Here is a 22,997-nt window from a genome sequence, read left to right as displayed (position 1 = left end):
TATTGTTGTACCTAAGAAAATGAACTTATGAAAGCTCGTTCTTGTTTCACACCAAAATGGAAAACAATGAAGGAGCCATGTTTCTCTTGATTTTGCATATCAATAAATTCCTCTGCAGATCCCTCTTCGTGTTTTTATTTTTCGAGATTTATCACCATTTTTTTTTTTTCAATTCTTGACACCAAACTAGTCTCTCATGGGCACATGCCCACCCAGACCTCAAACAATTTTCCTATGTGAAATTAATAAGGGGTCACTTAGTATTACGATCTAATGATATTCATCTTCACTTGTAAGTGAGAAGTCTTAGATTCGATTATTGTCAAAAACGAATTTTAACTAACCATATTATTGCTAACCAATTATGAAATTAAACTCAATATAAAAAAAAGGTAGTAATGAGGGAAAAGAGACAACAGGACGAGAAGAATTGTCAGCATCATTTGTTGACGAGAGGAAATCTCTGTTTTTGTAGGAGAATTAGTTAATGCGAGTAAAAGAGAGACAGGAGGCTGGCACTTTCTTTAAGTTGTATTAAGATATGAGTTTTTAATGCTAAAGAACTTCGGCTGATGTGGAATGGGTGAGAGGCTTAGAAATTGTTTGAAAATGTTTTTCAAATGATTAAAATTGGTTTAAAAAAATATTTTTGGATTTCAAAAGCATTAAAAATGCTTCTTGTAAAAAACATTATTTATATGCTTATTGTATGAAACATTTCAAATATTTTTCCAAGATTCATTTGCATTTTAACTAAAGATTGGTTCTAAAACATTTTTCACAAAAAACGTTTTCATTCATTTTAAAATCAATTTCAAACGAACCTTATAGGAAAAAGAGACATTAAAATGGTTGTGTCCAGAGGCGGCCCGGAGACAAAATGAATATGGCATACGTTTTAGGCCTTGCTTTAAATTAGGCACCGTATTTTCTTCATGTTCTCATTATATATAAAAAAAAATCATCATTCATCTCTTATTCTTAGAAATCTAGTATGATGCACCTCCAATTTATATTATTGTGAAAAATATCACATTAAGGTACTAAATTAGAAAGGCCTCATTTTGCAACGGAACGTCTCTAGTTGTATCTTAAATTATATAGGGGTGTGATATCCACACACCATTTTTTACTTCTCTCACATTTTTTTGGTTTTCAGCCTTCGGATCGGATGAATTAAAGAAGATCAACAGACATAAATTAACAAGGGGTGTGTAAGAAGTAAAAAGGGGTGTGTGGATAGCACACCCCATTATATATCATACATACGTCACTTACGTGTTTTAACATTTTCACATGATTATTTTGAGATATCGTCACCTTATCATCCTCATTTCATATAACTCGTTCCCAATGGAAATTTTTTGTGTTCACTTAAAATACCCTCACATAATACTATTATTACACGTGTTATAATGTGGTTGATGATGAGACCGATATGCCCCATTACTAGTATTTCTAAATAATAATAAAACATTAGGTAACCAGAGGAGGATGTACATTGGGAACAAGGTCTCAGGACCACCCGGGGTTTGGAAAATATTCATGTGAAGATCTTATGAGGACCCTTCAAATGTTTGGTACAAGTCCTTTTGTGGAAACCAAGTATTTGATGTAATATTTGCTAGGCATATCTCGACAACTTACGTAGACAACACACGCCAAATTCTCTTGATACTACTCAGATTGTTTCGGCATATGTCAATATCCGTATACCTGTGCGTAACATGGGTTAGCTGACAACACACGCCCGCCAATTATTCGACGCAATGTCTCAATGAATAAACTAAATTTTTTTTTTTGCACACTTCACACTATGTTGCTATCTTAAAAATTTTAACTTTAAACACTAAAAGCCCCAAAGTTCAAATCCTAAACCTACACATAAGGATGGTTGAGATGCATGGCAAATTTAGTCCATTCTCGTAAAATAGCTAAGAAATTAATTGGGCCTTCAAGATTTCTTTAATGCATCATCAAAGCAACCACCAACCAAACAGAGGGCAGATAGAAAATTAATGCAAAATTCACCAATTTGTTTTACAGTTCTTACAATCCCAACTCTTTATAATTTATGCACATATTGTATAAAATCCCACCACCTTGACTACTACTACTACCACTGCCACTACCACCACAACCAACTAGGCTTTTGAAAATGGCTGAGCAACCAAAAGGCCGGGCAGTTGGTGCCATGGAGAACAGCTGGTGCCGGGCGGTCCCCGGCGGCACGGGCATAACGGTGCTAGGTTTTGACATATCCAAAGCCCCGGATATGGTCAAATACCAAACCGCCCTTCACAAACTCCAAAATGCCCACCCAATCCTCAACTCTAGGCTCCATACCAATACCAAAGCAAACACATTCTCCTTTGTCACATCCCCTACTCCTTTTGTCCAAATCAAAACATTGGACCTCTCATCAACTTTGGAAATCCTTGAAACCCTCTCAAACCCTAGCAACAGTTCAGTCTCTCCCTTCCATCTGATCCTTGAGCATGAGCTCAACCAAAACACTTGGACTAAGACTACTTCGTCGCCGCCAAATGATCATGACATGTTCTTTGGAACCATCTACACCCTACCGGACGCCAAGTGGGTGGCAGTGATGAGGTTCCACGTGGCAGCATGCGACCACACTACAGCTGAGACAATGCTGAGAGAGTTGCTAGGGTTCTTGATGAGTGCTGATGATGGTGATGATGGTGGAGAGGGGAAAGGGATAGTGAAGGAAACTGGGAATAAAGGGGAGGCCAATTTTGGAATTGAGGATCTTGTTCCTGCTAGGGTTGCTAAGAAACCCTTTTGGAGTCGTGGGGGTGACATGATTAGTTACTCTCTGAATACCGTCAGGCTGTCAAGTTTGAAATTCAAAGACTACAAATCAGTTAGATCGTCCCAGGTGGTGAGGTTTCAGATGAATCAAGATGAAACGAAGAGGATTCTCACTGTAAGTTTTATATGTATATATATGCATGCAGCCTCAACTTTTCCGTCAAGCTTGTAATGAGTAGTACCGCTACTAATTTACAGTAGCTGATAGAGTGTTGATATTTCTAAATATCGATATGGAGATGTTATTGTCACTATAAAAAGGTCATCATGCACTCTAAATTTAAAAAAATCTAAAAGAAATTTGTATATATAAAAAAAAAATAGAAAGTGCAGAATGATATTTTTAGAGTGTCAATAACAGCAGACTATCAATAGTATTGTATCAAAATATACTCTAACACTGTATATGAGTACCGGTACCTAATAACTCTCATTTATATATATAAGGTTTTTCTTTGGTCAAAATATATAGGGTTTGTTGAGACCCTTGTGTTAAATGAAATCAAAATTTGTAGGGATGCAAGGCCAGAGAGATTAAACTATGTGGAGCATTGGTGGCTGCTGGATTGATTGCAGCAGATAAATGCTCGAAACCTAATCAAAAGAAGAAGTATGGAGTGCTGACACTCATTGATTGCCGCTCGGATCTTGATCCAGCTCTTTCAATTCACCACTTTGGTAATTCACACTAGTTTCTCAGTGATCTTAAACATACATAAACGAATCTATAATAAATCGAAGGCGTGAAAAGTCATAATCCTAGACATGTTTGGGTTTGTGTCTGGTATACCTGACCTATCTATTTGTCCTTGCGAGAGAGACTTGACAGTAACTTGGTTTGCTAAGATTACTGAATAAATTAATAGCAGCATATCTAGAATTAATGAATGTATGAGATGGCATCTTGAAATTGAATTTACACACATGTCGCTGACCAATCCACTCGTGTCACGTGGCAAGAGCAATCTCACATAAGTTTTTCTTGTGTGAGAGGATGCTACAAAACATATATAGTTACAAAAGGTCGTACTGGATGAGAACTCTATGATTTGTTTTTTATTTAGATCATACAATTATAGGATTTTTCTACCCGTGATGGAAATAAAGAGAACTACCGTTTGACCTTCAGGGAATTACCACTCTGTCATCCCCCTCGTCCACACCATAAAAGGAGGAGAAAATCTATGGGAGCTGGCCAAGAAAACCTACACGGCCTTTGCAAACTCCAAAAAGAACGACAAACACTTCACGGATTTGGCTACCCTGAGCTTTGTGATGTGCAAGGCCATCGATAACCCGGCCTTAACCCCATCATCTTCACTGAGAACATCATTTATGACAGTGTTTGAAGACACGATCATTGACGATTACAATGACATACAGCGAGAGCTGGGAGTAGATGACTACATCGGCTGCTCTTCGGTGCATGGCATCGGCCCTTCCATTGCGGTTTTCGACACAATAAGGAATGGAAGGTTGGACTGTGTTTGTGTGTATCCAACACCGTTGCACTCGAGAGAGCAAATGCTGGAGCTGGTTGATAACATGAAGAAAATTCTTGTGGATTGTGACAGCAAGATATAAGCTTAAGAGTGTGTGGCCAGGTAGTAATATTATTATTGGTTATTGAAGGGTTTTACGTGTGTGCTGAAAAAATTGAGTACTAAACCATCTACTTAAACTGAAGTTAATTTGTATGTTTTCAGTTTATGATGCAGCACTTGTTCTATATATGCTGGCATAATTATATATGATTCGAGTTTGTGATCTTTATCTATAAAATTCATTGAACTGATTAGCTCGCCATCCATCGTATGTGTTTCTGCTAATACTTGAACAAGTTCTCTTTCCGTGGCATCAGAGGAGAAAACTTACATGAAATCACTAAAGTTAGCCGGTCAGGTGTATCTTTCACATCCTGAGGTAGTTCCTTGTACAAGCAGCAACAACGCCACTTTGACATTTCGTTATATCACAAGATCAGTCTGGTATAACGACATATGCAAAATGAGAATCCTGGAAACGTTGAGAACAACAAAATCTAAACATATAAGCATTGTTGAATGGTATTTGGACAACGTTGACTCGTACGTTATACTGAAATAGAGGTCATTAGTACCAAAAACACTTTGCGCGACGCAGGTCCTTCGTCGCGCAAAGTCCCAAAAGGTCGCGCAAAACTTAGCACAATGGTCCTTCGTCGCGCAAAAACTGTCGCGCAAAGGTAGTGACAGAAGGCATGAATATGGGCATGCATCGCGCAAAGCCTGTTAACTTCGATTTTGATGATTTTTTACAGCTACACTTTTTAACCCTATATGAATACAATGAACTATCTCGATCGTCAATTTAAAACATTTACATAAATGGATACCCTAAAATCTTATGTTATAGTTGATGCAAGTATAAATAAAATCTAAGTGTTAGGGAATATATTGTTTTAATGGGATACGCATTCTACAAGACTAGTTTCAACAATCCAACCGTCAAACTTGTTTGTATATGCTTCGAGATCGCATACGAAAAAAGTCTCAAAAAACAAACGTTCATAGGTAAAGTTACGGGACAAAACGTTTCGACGTTTGTAAACAAAAATTCACGATTTAACGGTTATTTTAACTCCGATTTTGATGATTTTTTACAGCTACACTCTTTAACCCTATATGAATACAATGAACTAATTCGATCGTCAATTTAAAACATTTACACAAGTGGATACCACAAAATCTTATGTTATAGTTGATGCAAGTATAAATAAAATCTAAGTGCTAGGGAATATATCGTTTTAATGGGATACGCATTCTACGAGACTAGTTTCAACGATCCAACCGTCAAACTTGTTTGTATATGCTTCGAGATCGCATACGCAAATAATCTAAAAAAAAAACGTTCACAAGTAAAGTTACGGGACAAAACGTTTCGACGGTTGTAAACGAAAATTCACGATTTAACGGTTATTTTAACTTCGATTTTGATGATTTTTTACAGCTACACTCTTTAATCCTATATGAATATAATGAACTAATTCGATCCTCAATTTAAAACATTTACACAAGTGGATACCAAAAAAAAAAGGCAATACAAGAACCCAAAAAAAAGGCAAAAGGAAAAAAAAATAAAACACTTTGCGCGACGTCGCTACACATGCGTCGCGCAAAACGTTTTTACCCGATTGCAGATACAAATAGCATCATCCTTTTGCAAGGATCAGTCTCTGCCCTCCCTTCCGATCTCCCCATTCTTCACGGCCCACATTCGCAATCCCTAAATCAGGTAATTCATCACCCTCTACATTGGGATCATATCTATTTCAATCTTGTTTCCCCCTGTATATTAATGATCGAGATAAAAAATTTCTTGGTTTCGTTTTGACAATTTCGATTAGAATTTAGGGTCCATCAGCATTTTTTTTGGCGAATTATGGGTTATGTGGGATCGTTTAGGTTTGTGCATGTTGTTTAATTACTTCTTACTTTGTTTCAAGTTTTGAATTTGCATCGATTTTATCTGAGCATCAGTTGCTGTGATTGAATATTTACTTGAATTGGTTCAAATTTTACAAATCGGCAGGACAAATGGTATTGGATTTTGCAGTTTATTCTACCATATTATACTGGTGTTATTGTGATCATGTATGAAGACTTCTTGATTGAGAAATGTGGATGAGTTAATTGGTATCTTGTGGGTAAATTTGTGAAGAAAAATTTCTATGCATTCCATTTGTTTGATGATATGTCTAAGAGGCATAATACGGAGAATATGTGATTGAGTAGCAACCTGGAAGCTTTGGATATTGTTGTACTTGTTTGTCGTTCTTCGCCTAAAGATCTTGCAGCTAGTTTCACTGAGGAGAATGGGTGTTTGGGTCATATCAATGCTATCAAGCAGTTCCTCTGCTTATCACTGTTACACAACTGTGCATTGACAATCATGGCCATTTCCCAGCTTGACTATTCTATTTTCACCAGCTTGTTATCGAAATCAAATCAGGAATTGTGTAATAGGGTTGATGTACACCAGGATGCCGTTTGCTTTCCTAATTGCATAGCGAAATACCATATTTTCCAGCAACCGGGTTGGTGTCACACTCTCACTGATCCTTGTGACAATATATCTTATCAAAGGGTTGTCATTAATCAGAGCAACAAGTTCAATCAGAGGAATTATACAACATGGTTAATGGAGAAGACCTGCGTTCTCCTCTCTTTCAATGTAGTAGACGAAAATGGGAAGAGAAAGGGTTTTGGGTTTGTTCAGTTTGACAAAGAGGACTCAGCTATGGCTGCTGCTAGTCCTCTCAATTTGGTACTTATGCTGTGGACTTTATACACAGGGTTGGTCGTACAGCCAGAGCTGGTCAATATGGACTTGTGACTAGCATGTATACAAAATCTAACCGTGACCTGGTTGCTGCAGTTCGTAGAGCAGGAGAACTTGATCTGCCTGTGGTAAGTATAAAAACATACCATTTGAAACAAGATATTCTTAATTATGATTCAACCGTTTTGCTTCCACCTAATCCTTAGTTTTAGACAATGAATTGCATATTGCTATGTTGTTACTGCTCTGATTGACGATGGAGTCTTTTTGGTGCATCTTGGTAATTATTAGTTTGCTTTCCTATTATAAGAGACGGCATTTAGCAGGAAAAGAAGCTTTCTAAATAAGCTTAAGAAAAAAGGTAAAAATTCAGATCTTCAATTGTCCAAAACTCAGGATTACAAAGTTGAGATAGAAATCAAGCGTACATGCTAATTTCTATCTCAGTTTGGTCAAATCATGCTCTTGCTGGTGCAAATTGTTACAACCATGATCAGGCTCTTGGAAGAATATGCTAACTTGAAAGGGCTTCAAGATGGACATTCCAGACAAGAAGCAGAAGTGTTTGCAATACTTAGCCATAAACACAGAAATGATCCTCTCAAAATCAAGGAAATCATTTCCATGGTTGCCAACAGTCTAACAAGTTTCCTGAATTTAGAGATTGAGTTCAAGTTTCCTTTGACGAAGGATGGAACAACAACTGCTTCAATCTTAATTCTCTTCTTTAAAGTAATCACAGTTGACTTGTTTTAATGCATACACCAAACTGCTATTGGAACAAATATAGGAATTGAACACTGTTGTATGCTCTTCTTTCATTTCCGGTTTCTATTGGTCAATGTAGCATGTGACGGGGTTTATTCCCAAGTTATGAGTTCTTTAAGTTTGTATTTCATGTGATCACCATTTGTGATAGAAGCTCATGAAACTTTTGATAAAAATCAAACACAGTTATAGTAAGATAGTCCTTCATAATGTTAAACATACTTCTGGCTATCATTATATGACATTCTTTATGCTGCCATTTTTGAAACTCATATCAGAGAAAGAGATGAATCGTTGAAAGGATATGATAGGAAATTTAAGATCGAAAGTGAAGCAGATGGCTTCAACATTGACGTCCAACTCTTCCAACCGAGATAGCTTGCTGGGGCCAAAAATAAATAAAGCAGATGGCTTCAACATTGACGTCTACCAACTCTTCAATTTTTTATTTTTGTTTTCACATTTTCATGAGGAAAAATGACTGAAACATGAAATGTGTGTACGTATATTTGAGAGACCACTGATTTAGCCAATCTCAAGTTCGTGCTTCTTGAAATTTTGTTATAAAACGCAGTGAAAGTAAAAGGTGGAAGGTGAAATAGATTAAAGGAATTGACTCAAAATAGTGACATGAAATCTCATAGATTGGATCTTCAGTATCATTACAAGGCAAAATGCACAAGAGACTGAGAAAAAATACAAATTGAATTAAAATAAAAGCTTTCTCGGCGACGGTTTTGATGAAATGGTGGTGGCTCTGCTTTCTTGCCCCCCTGCAACCTTGTCAAGCAGCTTTGCTGCCTTGGGGTCTATTAATTAGTAGTGTCTTCTGAAATGACTGCGAAAAGCCTGTTGCAATAATAATCACATGAAGCTCTCCGTTGTAGCGATCATCCACAACAGCCCCAAATGTTATTATGTTAACAGAAGGACCTGAACATTTACAATAGTTTGCAGACTTCATTAGGCCAAGGAAAGGAGCAAAGAAAAAGAGGCTACCAGCACCAACCACTAGCAATATTTTACGGCCTCCACCTGTGATATTATACACAACGCCAGTAGCTGATTGAATTGAAGATCCAATCAGCTGATTGAATTGAGGAAACACCTACTCCGAGCATTGCAATTCCTGAGTTTTTCATGACTGCCTTTACATCTGCAAAATCCACATTCGCCAATGTAAATTGCAGTTTCATAAAGCAGTATTACAGAAGACAACATTCCAAACCACATAACAGTTAACTAACAAGATGTGAACGGTAAGTAGTAACTAATAAGCTTATGGTATCATTCAATTGTCTAAGCATACTTGGGAAGGAAACATTTGTTTTTATACTTGGGAAGGAAACAAAATGGTGCCTACTTATATAATACTTCACCTTTTCAAAAGTAGTTTCTCCCATTCCTGTTTTATACAGTTCATACACCATAGGAGTCAAAAATACTTTACTCAGTTTGGAACAAGTTTTCATCAGTGAAACGACCAACTGCCTCTGCCGTCGGTGGCAGATAACAACGTACAAGGAATTGAAGCCATGAACAAGAAAATGAGACAAAGCATATAATTTCTATGTAGAGAAGAATAATTTGAAGGAAGAAGATAACAACGTACTTCCAGCATTGTTTTGAACTCATCCCATGCCTTTTTTAGTTTGACTTTGCCTCTCCTCACACTCCTGCTTTTTTCTTTCCAAGTTTATATTAATCCTCATCCGAACTACAATAATAACTCTCGCTATCCTCACTACTATCATTTTTGGATTCCCATTCGTCCTCATCTTCGTTTGCCTGTTCCGGTGCATTGTATTAAGGAAAATCACCAAGGTCAATTGATATTTCGAATTCGGGAACTCTAGGTACGTCAAACAGTTCTTGGACAATATTAGTATCCCGAAGTGTTTCTTCACCAATTTCTATCGAAGATGATAAATGTTGGTCAACGACGTTGTCATCATGATCTAGTTCCGGAATATCATATAGCCCTCTTCGATCAATCTTCTGAACAACTTTCCAACCATTGCCGGCTTTAGGGTCATCTAGATAGAATATTTGTTTCGCCATGGTTGCCAAAATGTATGGGTCTTCATCGTACCAATGTCTCGTAGTGTTTACTGATAGTAAACCATGGTCTTGCTTAACACTCGTTCGGTTATGTGGGTTTGTATCAAACCAAAGACACTTAAACAGTATCACTTGACACCTGTCTTTGTAAAGCAATTGTATTACACTAGTTAGTTTGCCATAAAAATCAATGTCTTCACTGTCGCCCGCACCCGGGACATGGACACCACTATTTTGAGTAGACAACTTGTCATCACGTGTTGCCCCCAAGAACTTGATCCCGTTGACATGACAACCTGAGAACAATTCAGTGTGAATCGGTCCTCTCGCCAAGTTATATAATTCTTCATCGTAAGAGGGTGAATTCAATTCCTTCAATTTGTTCATCTAACATAACATATACAAAAAGTTAACCTGTTAGTGTAATCAAATTTAAAGACGGGCATGAACAATTTGGAAAATATGCTCAATTCAAACCACATACAACTTACCTGTTCGTGAAACCACGAAGGAAACAAGTCACGGTACTTCTTGGCATATGAATGTGAATGATGTTCCTGCTTCATCAACTGTTCATGCTCTTGAAGGTATGGCAAAGCCTCATCACAATTGTTGAGTATGAACCAATGCGCTACCTTCATGTTCTTTTTGGTAAATGATTCGCCTTTTACAGGATCGCCGAATGGTCGCGCAATTTGGGCAAAAACAGACAGTTTCTCTTTTCTGACACCACCGTCATTATTGCGTTCAGGATGATTGAAAGCTGTCTCAACATCTTGAAGATACATTGCACAAAACGTAAGTGACTCATATGCGACCCATGCCTCCACAAGTGATCATTCAGGCTTTGCCCTGTTTCGAACACACTTTTTCAACTCACCAAGATATCTGCACAAATAAAAGGTATGCTACAAATTATTCAAAGCATTCGTTGATCATGAATATGTTATATATATATATATACACACACGCTTAATCAAGTACCTTTCTATTGGATACATCCATCGACAGTTCACTGGTCCAGCAAGCAATGCCTCATCTGGCAAGTGAATCATCACGTGAATCATACTTGTAAAGAAAGCTGGGGGAAATATCTGTTCGAACTTGCATAAGACGTTCATAATGTCGTCCTGCAATTGTTTAACATCTGACTTCCACAAACACCTTGCAATCAACTGCGAAAAAAATCTCAATAACAACACGATTGGTTTCACCACATCAAGAGGCAATAAGTGTCGAATACCAACCGAAAGAAGGCGTTGGAGTAACACATGACAGTCATGACTCTTCATGTTTGAAAATTTACACCCATTCACGTTCACGTAACGCGAGATATTAGAAGCATACCCATCTGGAAACTTTACAGAAGAAATAAAGTTGAAAAACTCTTTCTTCCCATTCAGCTTAACTGTAAAAAAGGGATGGCCTTTCTTCAATGTACCACCGACATTCTTCATCCACAAGGATGACCTAATGCCCATTCGTTCCAAATCGAGGTGAGCTTCGATCGTGTCTTTTGTTTTTCTTTCAATGTCTAGAATTGTCCCGACCAAAGTGTCAAACACATTTTTCTCAATATGCATAACATCGAGGTTGTGTCTCAATTTTAACTTTGACCAGTACTGAAGCTCAAATAGCATACTCTTGTGCGTCCAGTTCAGATGTGTAGTTGGTCTGGGGTTACTGACCCCTTTTCCGAAATGACCAAATTCCAAACGGTTTAACTGATCCAAAATCTCATCTCCGGACCGTTCTCTTGGTCTTGGCCGAGTCTCTTTTGTGTCGTCAAAGGCTTTATCATTCTGATGCCACTCGTTGTCCCAAGGGAGCCATCTACGATGACCAAGATAACAAACTTTTCTTGCATGCTAAGACGATGTTACGTTCTCCTTGCATATTGGACATGCCAAATAACCCTTAGTTATCCACCCAGAAACCATTGCATACGCGGAAAAATCGTTTACTGCCCACATCACTGCCGCTCGCATGGTGAACATCTGCCTAGTATATTTATCATATGTACGAACACCGTTTTCCCATAAATCTTTTAGCTTATCACCCAACGGCTGCAAATAAACATCAATGGACTTTCTTGGATCTCCGGTAATTAATAGAGTCAACATCATGTATTCTTTTTTCATGCACTTCCAAGGTGGCAGATTATAAGGAAACACGACAACCGGCCAAGTGTTGTGGGTTTGGTTTAAAACCCCGAACGGATTAAATCCATCGGTGGCAAGTCCCAATCTGACGTTGTGCGGATCAGCTACAAAATCAGGGTACATCCGATCAAATTCTTTCCATGCCTCTCCATCTACATGATGCCTCATAACATCATCATATACTCGTCCTTCTTTATGCCATCTCATGTCGGTTGCGGTATGCATCGACATGTACAATCGTTGCAACCTAGGCTTTAATGGAAGATAACGCATTACTTTTTGTGGAATCTTGGTCTTTCTATTATGTGATGTCATTTTAAACCTCGACTCATTGCAGACAGGGCATTTATCCAACGATCTGTTCTCCTTATAGAACAATATACAATTATTTACACATGAGTGAATTTTTTCATACCCTAATCCGAGACCCTTCAACACTTTTTGGGCACTTTTATGATCTTCAGGTAAACAATTCTCCTTTGGAAGCATCCTCTTGATAACTCCCAAAAAGTAATCAAAACACTTGTTTGACAAACGAAACTTTATCTTGCAATGCATCAACTCCACAATTGCTGTGAGCACTGAAAAGTTCTCACAACCCGGATATAATTCTTGCTTGGCATTTTTCAATAGTTTTTCGTAGTTTTTGAATTCCTCACTGTCCATGGTTGGACGACTGTCATCTCCCCCTTCTCCCCCTTCCTGATTGGTGTTGCTCAAGGCGTATGGATAAACGTCATTTAGAATATTCATAACTTGTTCATTAGGATCCACATTAGATTCAACAGTTTCCACTCGTGTCACGTATGAAGACAAAGCTTGGTCTAATCGTTCTCCATGATGATACCAAGTAGTATAGGTCTCCATCATCCCATTTCTTACTAAATGAAATCGAACATTCTTGAATGTCTCCCACATTGAGTTGTTACACCTCCTACACGAACATCGGATATGAGTTGAACCTAGGTTGTGTGTAGTTGCGAATTCAACGAACTTATCTATTCCATCCAAGTACTCAACAGCACATCTATTATGATTATGTATCCACTGTCTGTCCATTTTGTCTGCAATCCCAATAAAAGTACAAGAATTACAACAACTTCAACTATTGTCTTGTCACCTTATTCCTCCGGTAAGGCCCTATCCCATTCAAGAATGCACAGTTATGTGCCGTAATTTATGATTCCAATGGATTAAATTTCGACGTGGGCTAATTTCGGCAGCATCTCCTTACAGTTCTTCAAGTGCACGTCGTAGATACATAATATCCACCGTGTACTCGAAGAACATCAGGAAATGTTACCAAAATTTCCACTATCGAAACCTAATCCGTGGACCGCAAACTACAACACATAACTATGCATTCCCAAACTGTCCAAAAAATGGGACAATTCAAGAATTAATTTGACCGCAGTCATGCTTTCGCATCCATGCACGAAATCCAACTAATTCTCAAACGGGAAACTAAGCTTTTCTTGAAAAAAGGGTACGAAGTTAAGTAGTATTAACTCGTACAACACAAAACAATTTTGTACGTGATGTACAAAAATATGTGCATACAAATAAACTAAATCACAATAATTACTAAAACTAAATAAAATAGATAAAATTAATAAAGATTAATTAAAAATTCAATCCCAAAAAACTCCATCATAACCAAGAAAGGGCATAGCACGCAGGCAAAGGCACACAATAACAAGTTTTTTAATCTTATTAGTTTTCGTATTTATTTTAATTTAGTGTTTGTGTATTTATTTTATTTTATTTTTGTGATCTATTGTTCTTATAATTAACGGGACAAAATTTTGTGTGTCACTTTACTTATTTTCTCATATTTTTCTTATCATCATAGGGTTTGACCTCCTTCAAATTAATGGCATTTGTGTTTTTTTGGACTAATTATTTTCTTAGGTTTGATCAGATTTCTCTAATTGGTTTTCACATTTGCATGCTAGCTTTACCTTATGTTAAAATTGCAAAGGTTTCTGTTTTTTTATTTTATTTTAATTAATTAATTAATAGTTATAGCATAAAAACTCCTTTAAATCCACAAACATCTTAACTGAATTCACCGCCTGACTTGCACATATTGATGTCGAAGTGGGCAATAGCAGTGGTAACTGTGTTGCAACACTCATGTCTCTGTTATAGCTAAATCTATTCCATAATTTAATATGAATTAATGGTTTTTCAGAATGCTCCAAAACTTGGGCCATAACTATTATTTAGCATCCCAACCATACAAAGGATAACCCAACAAACAAACTTCAAGACAAAGTAGAAATTATACCTGCACAATAAGAAGACAACCTGAAGGAGTTCAAAAACCCTATGATGATAAATATATCAGTCACAACCCAAGCAATGGTCTTTCAGAATGCTCCTTCAAATTATACCAGTCACAGCTCGGATGCCCTATAAATTATACAATTATATCATATCAGAGTCTCCTCATGTAACAATTGTACATAAATCAATAGGGTTTGGTTCCCTTCCAATTAAAGCTATAAATTGCAGGAGACCATACTGCTAGAATTGAATCAACTTGTGGTGAGGCAAAAACATCCCCGCAAATAGCTGCAGTTAGCATTCCATTCCCCACAAATCCAGCGTGTGCAGCCTCATGCCCACTTCCACCTGCCTGTATCATCAAGGTATTTAAATTAGAAGGCTTGTCTCTGTTACATAGTTTACAATTCCATTTCATTCTAAGAGCCATCAACAAGGAAAGATTCATTTTTACACCAGAACATTGAATGCAAGTATTGTCCTTCATTTTTTATCTTCTTCTCCCTCCTGAAACGCAACATTAATCAATAGAACTGGACAACGAAGAATGAATGATGCATGGGATCGATTCTCCCCTGCTCATGATATTTTTGTCCTTGAAGCTTTTCATTTTCTTTTCCTCGTCAGTATCCATGGGAAAAGAGAAGGGAACATAAGTGGACCTAAAAATTACTACAAATATCATATATTCTCTTTAACTTTCCAATTTATTGTATTAAATTCTTTATTTCCATTTGGTGTAGTTGCTTAGATGGTCACTCTATCTGACTCACTCCCCAATCTTAATAAGCTTTAGTAAATCAGATGGCAACTGCTTCAAAGCTTTCAATATCTACACGTTCCTCTTGAGTCAATTTCTACATGTTCCTAGAGTCTTGTCTAAAATAAACAAACAAATACACTAAATCAAAAGAAAAAGAAGTCATAAAAAAATAAATGAAAATTTGAAAAGTAGCAAAATTGTGGGGGAAAGAAAGCTCTTACCTTTGGAGTGATGAGAGTGAGTGAAGTGAAGTGTTGGAATTGGAGTGATGAGTGAACTGTTGGGTTTTCTCAGTTTTGAGTGAAGTGTTTGAATTGGAGTGATGAGTGTGATAAATGACAGAAGGACAAAAATTTCTAGTTTCACTTTGAGCGACGGAGATGGGCAGTGGTCGCGACAAAGGCTGGCGTCGCGCAAAGCTGTTTTGCGCGACCACTGCCCATCTCCGTCGCGCAAAGCAGTTTTGCGCGACCACTTCCCATCTGCGTCGTGCAAAGTTGGGATAAAAGCGGTAAATATGCTTCGTTTGGCACCAAAATCTTGCACGACGAAGGTTGCGTCGCGCAAAACAGTTTTGCGCGACACAACCTTCGTCACGCAAAATACATTTGCACGACACTTTGTGTTTATAGTCGCGCAAACCCACTTTGCGCAACTAAATTTGCTCCGTCATGCAAAGTATTTTTTCTACTAGTGGGTAGAATGCTCTAACTAAACTTCTCACAAATTGCAAACCAAACTTAACAAGAAAAATAAAAAAAATACATGATCGGAAAAGGCATAATAGTCTCACAAAGTCCAAATATTTGTACAAGCCATCCGCAACCCTCAATTTTCAGGGAAGAATCCCAAATAGCTTCGTTTCCGTCTATTTGGTTGCCACAAAAATAACAAAAGGGCCTGGGAAGAGGTGAGAAAGGCAGCGACAAATTATTTGTTTCTTTTCCTGTCTCATCGTCAATTTATGCATTTTGTATGTTCTTTTATTTCGTTTTCTTACTTCCTTTAAATGATTCATGCGGTTCTGATCAGAATCCTTCAAGAAATAACATAGGCCTGAAAAAACGTTGGTAGTTAAATTAAGGAATGTGACGATGACACCACTAATATTGATGCAGAATAAAAATTAAGAAAACACTTACCTGCAAAACGTAAACCACTCTGTATAACATGGAATGACATGAATTTTTTTTTCTTTTGAAACAGGATGACTGCGAATCACACTCCAATACACAATGTGAGCTAGGATTAATTAGAACTAGCGATAGCTTTGACATACCACGCTAAAGGCCTATATGACGACGACTTGTCATCGTGCATCCTTTTCTTCGCCGTTACCATCCCATACCAAGCATTATGATACAAAATATCCAAGTCATAATATTCTATCTCCAACTCTTGGGTTAAAACCTAAAATTTTTAGCCCAGAAAATTTATGTTTTAACCCAACATTCTAGTTAAAATATTAGCTCCAGATTTTTAAAGAATGAATTTAGGCTAATTTTTTTTCTTAAAGTAACTTTTTTAAAAGATAAAATTATGTAGACTATCCTAATTTAATTTTGTGAACATTTTAACCTAAAAATATTTAGATTCCGACAAATATTGAAAAATCATTAACCGACACCATGAAACTCGTGAAAAACTATAAAAGAATATGAAACACATAAAAGAATATTTTTTAATTACTTTAGCCATTGGGTTTAAGTTTGGTGACACGCCCCGATCTCAATGTCCGAGGGACATCGGGATGGCCACGTGTTGATCGATACCTGAGGCTGACGAAACCCATTTAATGAATGCATATGCTAAGAACATGTAAAACATGTGTATAAATTATAGCAAAATAATAGGATGTGACTATTCATTCATGCATGAAGTAGGGGTGGGTGCGGTGCGGTTCGGTGCGGTTTCGAGTGAAACCACAACCGAAACCGAAACTTTTTGCGGTGCGGTGCAGTGCAGTTTTGAAGCCAAAACAGAAATGAAACCAAACCGTTTGGTTCGGTTCAGTGCAGTTTCAAACGGTTTCGGTTTGGTTTTTGAGAAAAAAATGTACAATTTAAAATATACACATATTTATGCATAAGACGATCTTATTTTCCTTGTAACAATCACAATATCACATAACCCCAGAAGTAGAACCCAACACAGAATTGCTCAAAACAAAAATTCCAAACAAAATCAACTGTTTCAGCAAAAACAAAACAGAAAACAGCTAGCTGAGCTGCTATAAGCTCCAGAACTGCATGTTTCATTAATAAATCCGACCAACTTCAATCCAAGTTTAAAACTTTTAATTAACACCATACTCTTCTGCTAAGGCATCAGGCTGTCTTCAAGCAAAAGGTCCAACACCATTTCAATTCTAAAATTTGTTTTTCGTTCTTAGTCAAACACCACATTTAACTATATAGGTAAACCTGGTTAATGAGACTGTGAAGAAAACCTCTCCTCTGCTCGATAAAAAACTAAGTGCTCCCTTAGATGTTCTATAAGCAGCCAAATCAAGCAAGCTTGAGCAAATAAAAACATAACCAGAAACAATAAGATGTTCACAGAAGACAAAGAACACGTCCATGACAAACCAAATAAAATGACCACATGGTTTCTCATTAACTTAGGGGTTTCAGTTTCTAACTACTTGAATGCTCCCAGAACAAATTCAAACACATCAAACCCGAAATAACTTAGTTCGACAAGTAACTCAGATCATAAAATTGACACAAAGCATATTCTATTTCATTCTAAAACACAAAAAGAAATATTGTCCTTCACAACCGAGAACCGACCGTGTTTGCAAACGAAAACATTAACAGAGATCTAAAGAACATTACATCAAAATTTTAGCATAATTTGCATATGAAAATCCACAAAAAATAATCCATGAGAGAGGAATCACCTGAAAACAAATTGAAAGGTCCAAAACTGATAAAATAGATTGAAACAAAATGAAAAATAAAACGTAAACCATAAGGAGATTATGCAAATGTAATACTAAATACAACGCCCTTAGCTAAACAGTTGCTTAATCTAATATCTCAAAACTAGCTATATATATATATAGATCAACATAAAAACAGATTAAATTGATGAATGATACAAGTTCTAAGTTCTAACTAATACAAGTTCTAAGTTCTTACCATATTAGCTGGAACGAAGAGCAGGTGAATGATTTGCCAAGTCTGTTTTGCAGAACTTTTGATTTGCAGAGATTAGGGCTTGCAGATGAAGGGGATCTGGGGATGCAAGTCAAGCAGTGACTCAGTGAGGTCGCAATTGCAACAGGCAGTCGTAGTCGCAGAGGTAGAGGCAGAGATGCGGATTGCAGAGGCAGAGGCAAAGATGCAAGGCGCAGAAGCAGTCAAGAGTTGAAGAGAAGTGCAAACCCAAAACCGCAAAACCAAATCTATAACCTAGTTGAACTTGAAACTAATTAAAAGTTTAAAATATAACATTTATTTATTATATGGTGCGGTTTCGGTTTCGTGTTGGTTTCGGTGTGGTTTTGAAAACCCAAAACCGAAACCAAACCGTTTTCTTTGTCGCGGTTCGGTTTTGAAACCGAAACCGTTTCAAAACCACAAAACCAAACCGTTCGGTGTGGTTCGATTCGAGTCGTGTTTCGGTTTCGGTTTTCGGTTCCAAGTGCCCACCCCTAGCGTGAAGATTCTATCACAATAATAATATTCAAGTGCCAACAATGAATATAATGATAATGCATAACATGTTCAGAGCATACATCTAATTCAGAGCACAAGCGGAAGATAAAATAGAGAGGTGCTATTACAATAGAAGTCAAAGCAAAGAGGATGATGCAGTATCACTTGTAGGGGAATGCCTCGTATCTGAAATCTTATTCCTCGTTCCTATGTCCTGAAAGGGCGCAAAACAAACATGAGTGGACCAAGTTGATATATATATATAATAAAACAGTTATCAACATACTAACCCCCAAAGTTTTATAAAAACTAATAGTATAATATGTGATAGGTTTTCCAAAAACGCTAGCATGCCATAAAACCCTTCATAAAACATATCGCGTACATAGTGTGCTAACTAGTGGTATCATAATCGACCCAAGGGCCCCTACATCACCCAACCTGAAGGCCAATATATAAATCTTCAATCGACCTGAATGCCCCATCACCCGACCCGAAAGGCCTACATATAAATCTTCAATCGACCTAAAGGCCCCTACATCACCCGACCAGAAGGCCTAATATAAGTGTCATTGCCCGGAGGCAAAACAGTGACCACTAGATACACACAAAAACATTGAATATAATTTTTCCAAACATAGGTACATATATCTCAAAAACATCTTCATAGCATATAGTCATTCATCATATATACTACAAAGAACATCAATTCGATAAAATATGATAATTCAAAATATTCTCAGTAAGCATAATATCTCATAAAACGTTTCATAAAACATAATCAATAAATCATGCTTATCATGTATGCATTTCTACTATTAAAACATGCATTTTAGAATGGGTCCACTCACAGATACTTCGCCGCTGAGAGTCATGCAACTAGCAAAGATGGAAACGCCACAATAAATGCACCTAAGCACATAAAGGGTCCAATTAATAAAATCCTATTAAAACGATTGAATTTGGGAAAATAGACGTCAAAAACGGATTCAGGACGTCGAATTACCTTAAGAAAGGCCCCGGGAATATTCCTGGAATACTCTTATTATTAACACGCATGACCCTGATATTCTCCCAAACACTAAGGTAAGCACGTGTTGGCCGACACCCGAAGGTAATGAAGCCATATTAAGATGCATGAGAACCAGAAATAAATAAGACTTATAAATTTAAATATAATTAATATGCAAATGAGGAAAGTGTACAAAGCATACAACTAATTTAGAACACTAAAAGGAGGTAATATAAAATTGAATGAATAAAGGAATGGGTCATACACCGAGAGGACTTGAAGATGCCGATGCAGAAGTGCCTGAACGCCGAGATTGTGCGTCTCGATTCTAAGTCCTGAGGGGGTGCAAAACAAACATAAGTAGACCAAGTTGATATATATATATATATATATATATATAATAAATAAAAACAGTTATCAACATACTAACCCCTAAAGTTTTTTTAAAACTAATAGCATAATATGTGACAGGTTTTCTGAAAACCCTAGCATGCCATAAAACCTTTAATAAAACATATATCGTATATAGTATGCTAACTAGTGGTATCATAATCAACCCGAAAGCCCTACATCACCCGACCCAAAGGCATATATATAAATCTTCAATCGACCTGAAGGCCCCTACATCAGCCGACCCGAATGCCTAATATAAGTATCATTGCCCAGAGGCAAAATAGTGACCATTAGATACGCACAAAAACATTGAATATAATCTTTCCAAACATAGGTACATATATCTCAAAAACATCTTCATAGCATGTAGTCATCCATCATATATACTATAAAGAAGTGTAAAGAAAACATGTTCCTAAATAGTATATAGTCATCCATCATATATACTATAAAGAACATAAGTTCGATAAAATATGATAATTCAAAATATTCTCAGTAAGCATAATATCTCATCAAACGTAATCAATAAATCATGTTTATCATGTATGCATTTCTACTATTAAAACATGCATTTTAGAAGGGGTCCACTCACAGATACTTTACAGTCGAGAGTCACACAACTAGCAAAGATGGAAACGCCACAATAAATGCATGCATATCCTTACACATTTGATATTTTGCAGTGGACTAGTAATGTATTGATGTTTTTTCATTAAGCTCATATTTTGGAGTATGTATATGTAGTACTTAATGACAAATATGTTTTTATGTTTTGAAGTAATTATATTTACATGGTAAGGGGGTATGTGCAAATTTAGAAAAGAAACAAAAATTCTTAACGGGTCAATAAAGTGACCTAACATATTAAGAACCCATTAAGATGTTACACAAAAACGACACGAACATAGCAAACACGACCCATTTGCCAAGCCTATCTAAAGGGGTGGGGGAGTGGGTTGAGCCTCACAATGGGCTAGCAATAATATGGTTCTAATACACTTGGAATCGAACCTAAAACCTCTCACTTACAAGTGAAGAGAAATACTAGTAGACCGTAATACTAAGTGACTTCGATTTTGAAATTTGAACCACTATTTTATTTACTATTTATTAGCGTGATTGTTTTACTTCCTAAATCTCTCCGTAATCTAAAAGGCTAGGTTCATTGCCTGATGATTAGGTTCACCCTAAACCCTAAATCTTCTTGATGATTAGGTTTTTTTTTTTTTTTTGTCAACTTCTTGATTAGGTTAATTATATGGAAGATATCTTGGTGTGCACTGAAGACAAATTGCTTATATTTGTGTCATATGTGTTGGTGAGTTTTACCTTTATTAGAGAGATAGTACAAATAGACGGTAAGTGTAACATTATTAAAAAATGAATGAAATCACTAGAACTTCTTTTTACAATATTGTCCAAATTATTTCGTGTCAACTTATGGACTGCTAAAACATCCATCCTTTAAACCAAAGTTTGATTTTAAACGAAACTGAATTTTCTTCATATACATATATATATATATATATATATATATACACACACAACATACTTAACTGATGTTATGGTCCTATATATGGTCATACTTACATGAGAGCGATATGTGGATAAGAAAAGGATGGAACATATCATCACGACTCTGGAAAATGAATTATTTGGAACCCATATGAATTTGAGATATTGGAAGAAACTGAAAATAAAAACTTTTTTTTTATCAAAAATAATCAGTGAGATTTGCATAGCTCATTATTTTGGTCCCTGAAATTGTCCATCATCAATCATTTGGTCATTCCGTGAAAAATCTCTATTAAATAAGGAAAAATAACAAAAATACCCTCAATTTTTGTCAAATCATTTTGGTATACTGTTTACTAAATTGAGGGTAGTTTTATCATTTTAATCTTTATTTAACATAACTATGCATAGAATGACCAAAATGATTGATGATAGACAATCTCATGAACCACTTGTATTGATGTCAAATCTCAAAAATTAAAATGAGAAGTTATACAAATCTCAAAGACCATTTTGGTTGAAAAGCCGAAAATAAATAATGACAGTCTCATTCTATGCCACACCCATATCCCGTCAACTTCCGTTAAGATTGAGTTCCGATGATTTTTCATGTATATGGGTCTCATATGATGGGGTTAAATCATTCCCATGTCTGTATAATTGTATATATGATGGTGTACGATCATTTTGAAGTGCTTATACAATTGTCACAGAATCAAACATAAAAGGTAAAACTTAAATATTGAATGAATTTTGGGGTATAGAAAACACTTGTCACATTGTGTATCAAGTCACCTATTTCATAATATGAGTGGAGATTAAAACCACATGACGGTGTGTTGAGTGCAGTGGTGTAGTCACAACAACGCAAGGAAGTGCGGCCACACCTCTAATTATCGAAAATTTCCGTAGAGAATGCGAAATTTGCCCCTCCGAATATGCAGGGAAGGTGTTCGATGAAATGTTTTCTTCTCCATGTTGGTGATTTTGGGCAAATATCCGTCAATATCCACAAAATTGATTATAACGACCAAAATTTCCACAATTTTTTAGCCTAAAACCAGAAATGGATCCTTTTTTTTGGTCAACAATAACTTGAACGTATTGGGTCAATAAGTAGTAGTTAGACAACATTTAAGCTTTTTTCTTATTTTATTTAAGTCTTTTTATCTTAATAAAAAGTTAACTTCTAAATATGTTATATAATGAAATATATG

The 22,997-nt window shown here is 36.5% G+C and overlaps 2 protein-coding genes and 1 long non-coding RNA gene across 6 annotated transcripts; 2 read left to right on the top strand and 1 right to left on the bottom strand.

Moving 5' to 3' along the window:
- The first annotated feature begins 2,082 nt into the window (after window positions 1-2,082).
- On the top strand, window positions 2,083-4,641 carry LOC126593904 (uncharacterized). The gene is made up of 3 exons (XM_050260066.1): window positions 2,083-2,950; window positions 3,351-3,513; window positions 3,965-4,641. Exons 1-3 carry the CDS (start codon window positions 2,159-2,161, stop codon window positions 4,417-4,419), a joined length of 1,410 nt encoding a protein of 469 aa, XP_050116023.1. The 5' UTR covers window positions 2,083-2,158; the 3' UTR covers window positions 4,420-4,641.
- A 1,473-nt stretch (window positions 4,642-6,114) lies between these two features.
- On the top strand, window positions 6,115-8,118 carry LOC126593927 (uncharacterized). The gene is made up of 2 exons (XR_007613062.1): window positions 6,115-7,283; window positions 7,466-8,118. It is a non-coding gene; the product is annotated as an uncharacterized LOC126593927 (long non-coding RNA).
- A 431-nt stretch (window positions 8,119-8,549) lies between these two features.
- On the bottom strand, window positions 8,550-18,601 carry LOC126593925 (uncharacterized). 4 transcript variants are annotated; one of them, XM_050260094.1, is made up of 7 exons: window positions 18,342-18,601; window positions 14,674-14,787; window positions 14,437-14,561; window positions 10,969-13,210; window positions 10,476-10,872; window positions 9,536-10,371; window positions 8,550-9,079 (listed from the first exon to the last, which is right to left on the bottom strand). In XM_050260094.1, the coding sequence occupies exon 4, from the start codon at window positions 13,203-13,205 to the stop codon at window positions 11,853-11,855; it is 1,353 nt and encodes a 450-aa protein (XP_050116051.1). In that variant the 5' UTR covers window positions 13,206-13,210; window positions 14,437-14,561; window positions 14,674-14,787; window positions 18,342-18,601; the 3' UTR covers window positions 8,550-9,079; window positions 9,536-10,371; window positions 10,476-10,872; window positions 10,969-11,852. The 4 variants fall into 4 exon arrangements, 3 of the variants coding, with proteins under 3 accessions (XP_050116051.1, XP_050116052.1, XP_050116053.1); XM_050260095.1 differs by having other exon boundaries at window positions 14,437-14,787; XM_050260096.1 differs by lacking the exon at window positions 10,969-13,210 and having other exon boundaries at window positions 14,437-14,787.
- Window positions 18,602-22,997: the final 4,396 nt, after the last annotated feature.

This window comes from Malus sylvestris, chromosome 12 (assembly GCF_916048215.2).
Source record: "Malus sylvestris chromosome 12, drMalSylv7.2, whole genome shotgun sequence".
Classification (NCBI taxonomy): domain Eukaryota; kingdom Viridiplantae; phylum Streptophyta; class Magnoliopsida; order Rosales; family Rosaceae; genus Malus; species Malus sylvestris.
This window is presented reverse-complemented; position numbering and strand designations above follow the sequence as displayed.

Excerpts from the sequence above, each read along its gene's own strand:
- LOC126593904 (XM_050260066.1), top strand. The coding sequence starts at position 2,159 with ATGGCTGAGCAACCAAAAGGCCGGGCAGTTGGTGCCATGGAGAACAGC. Across the intron at positions 2,951-3,350 it reads AAACGAAGAGGATTCTCACT|GGATGCAAGGCCAGAGAGAT; the intron begins GTAAGTTTTATA and ends CAAAATTTGTAG. Across the intron at positions 3,514-3,964 it reads TCTTTCAATTCACCACTTTG|GGAATTACCACTCTGTCATC; the intron begins GTAATTCACACT and ends TTTGACCTTCAG.
- LOC126593925 (XM_050260094.1), bottom strand. The coding sequence starts at position 13,205 with ATGGACAGACAGTGGATACATAATCATAATAGATGTGCTGTTGAGTAC.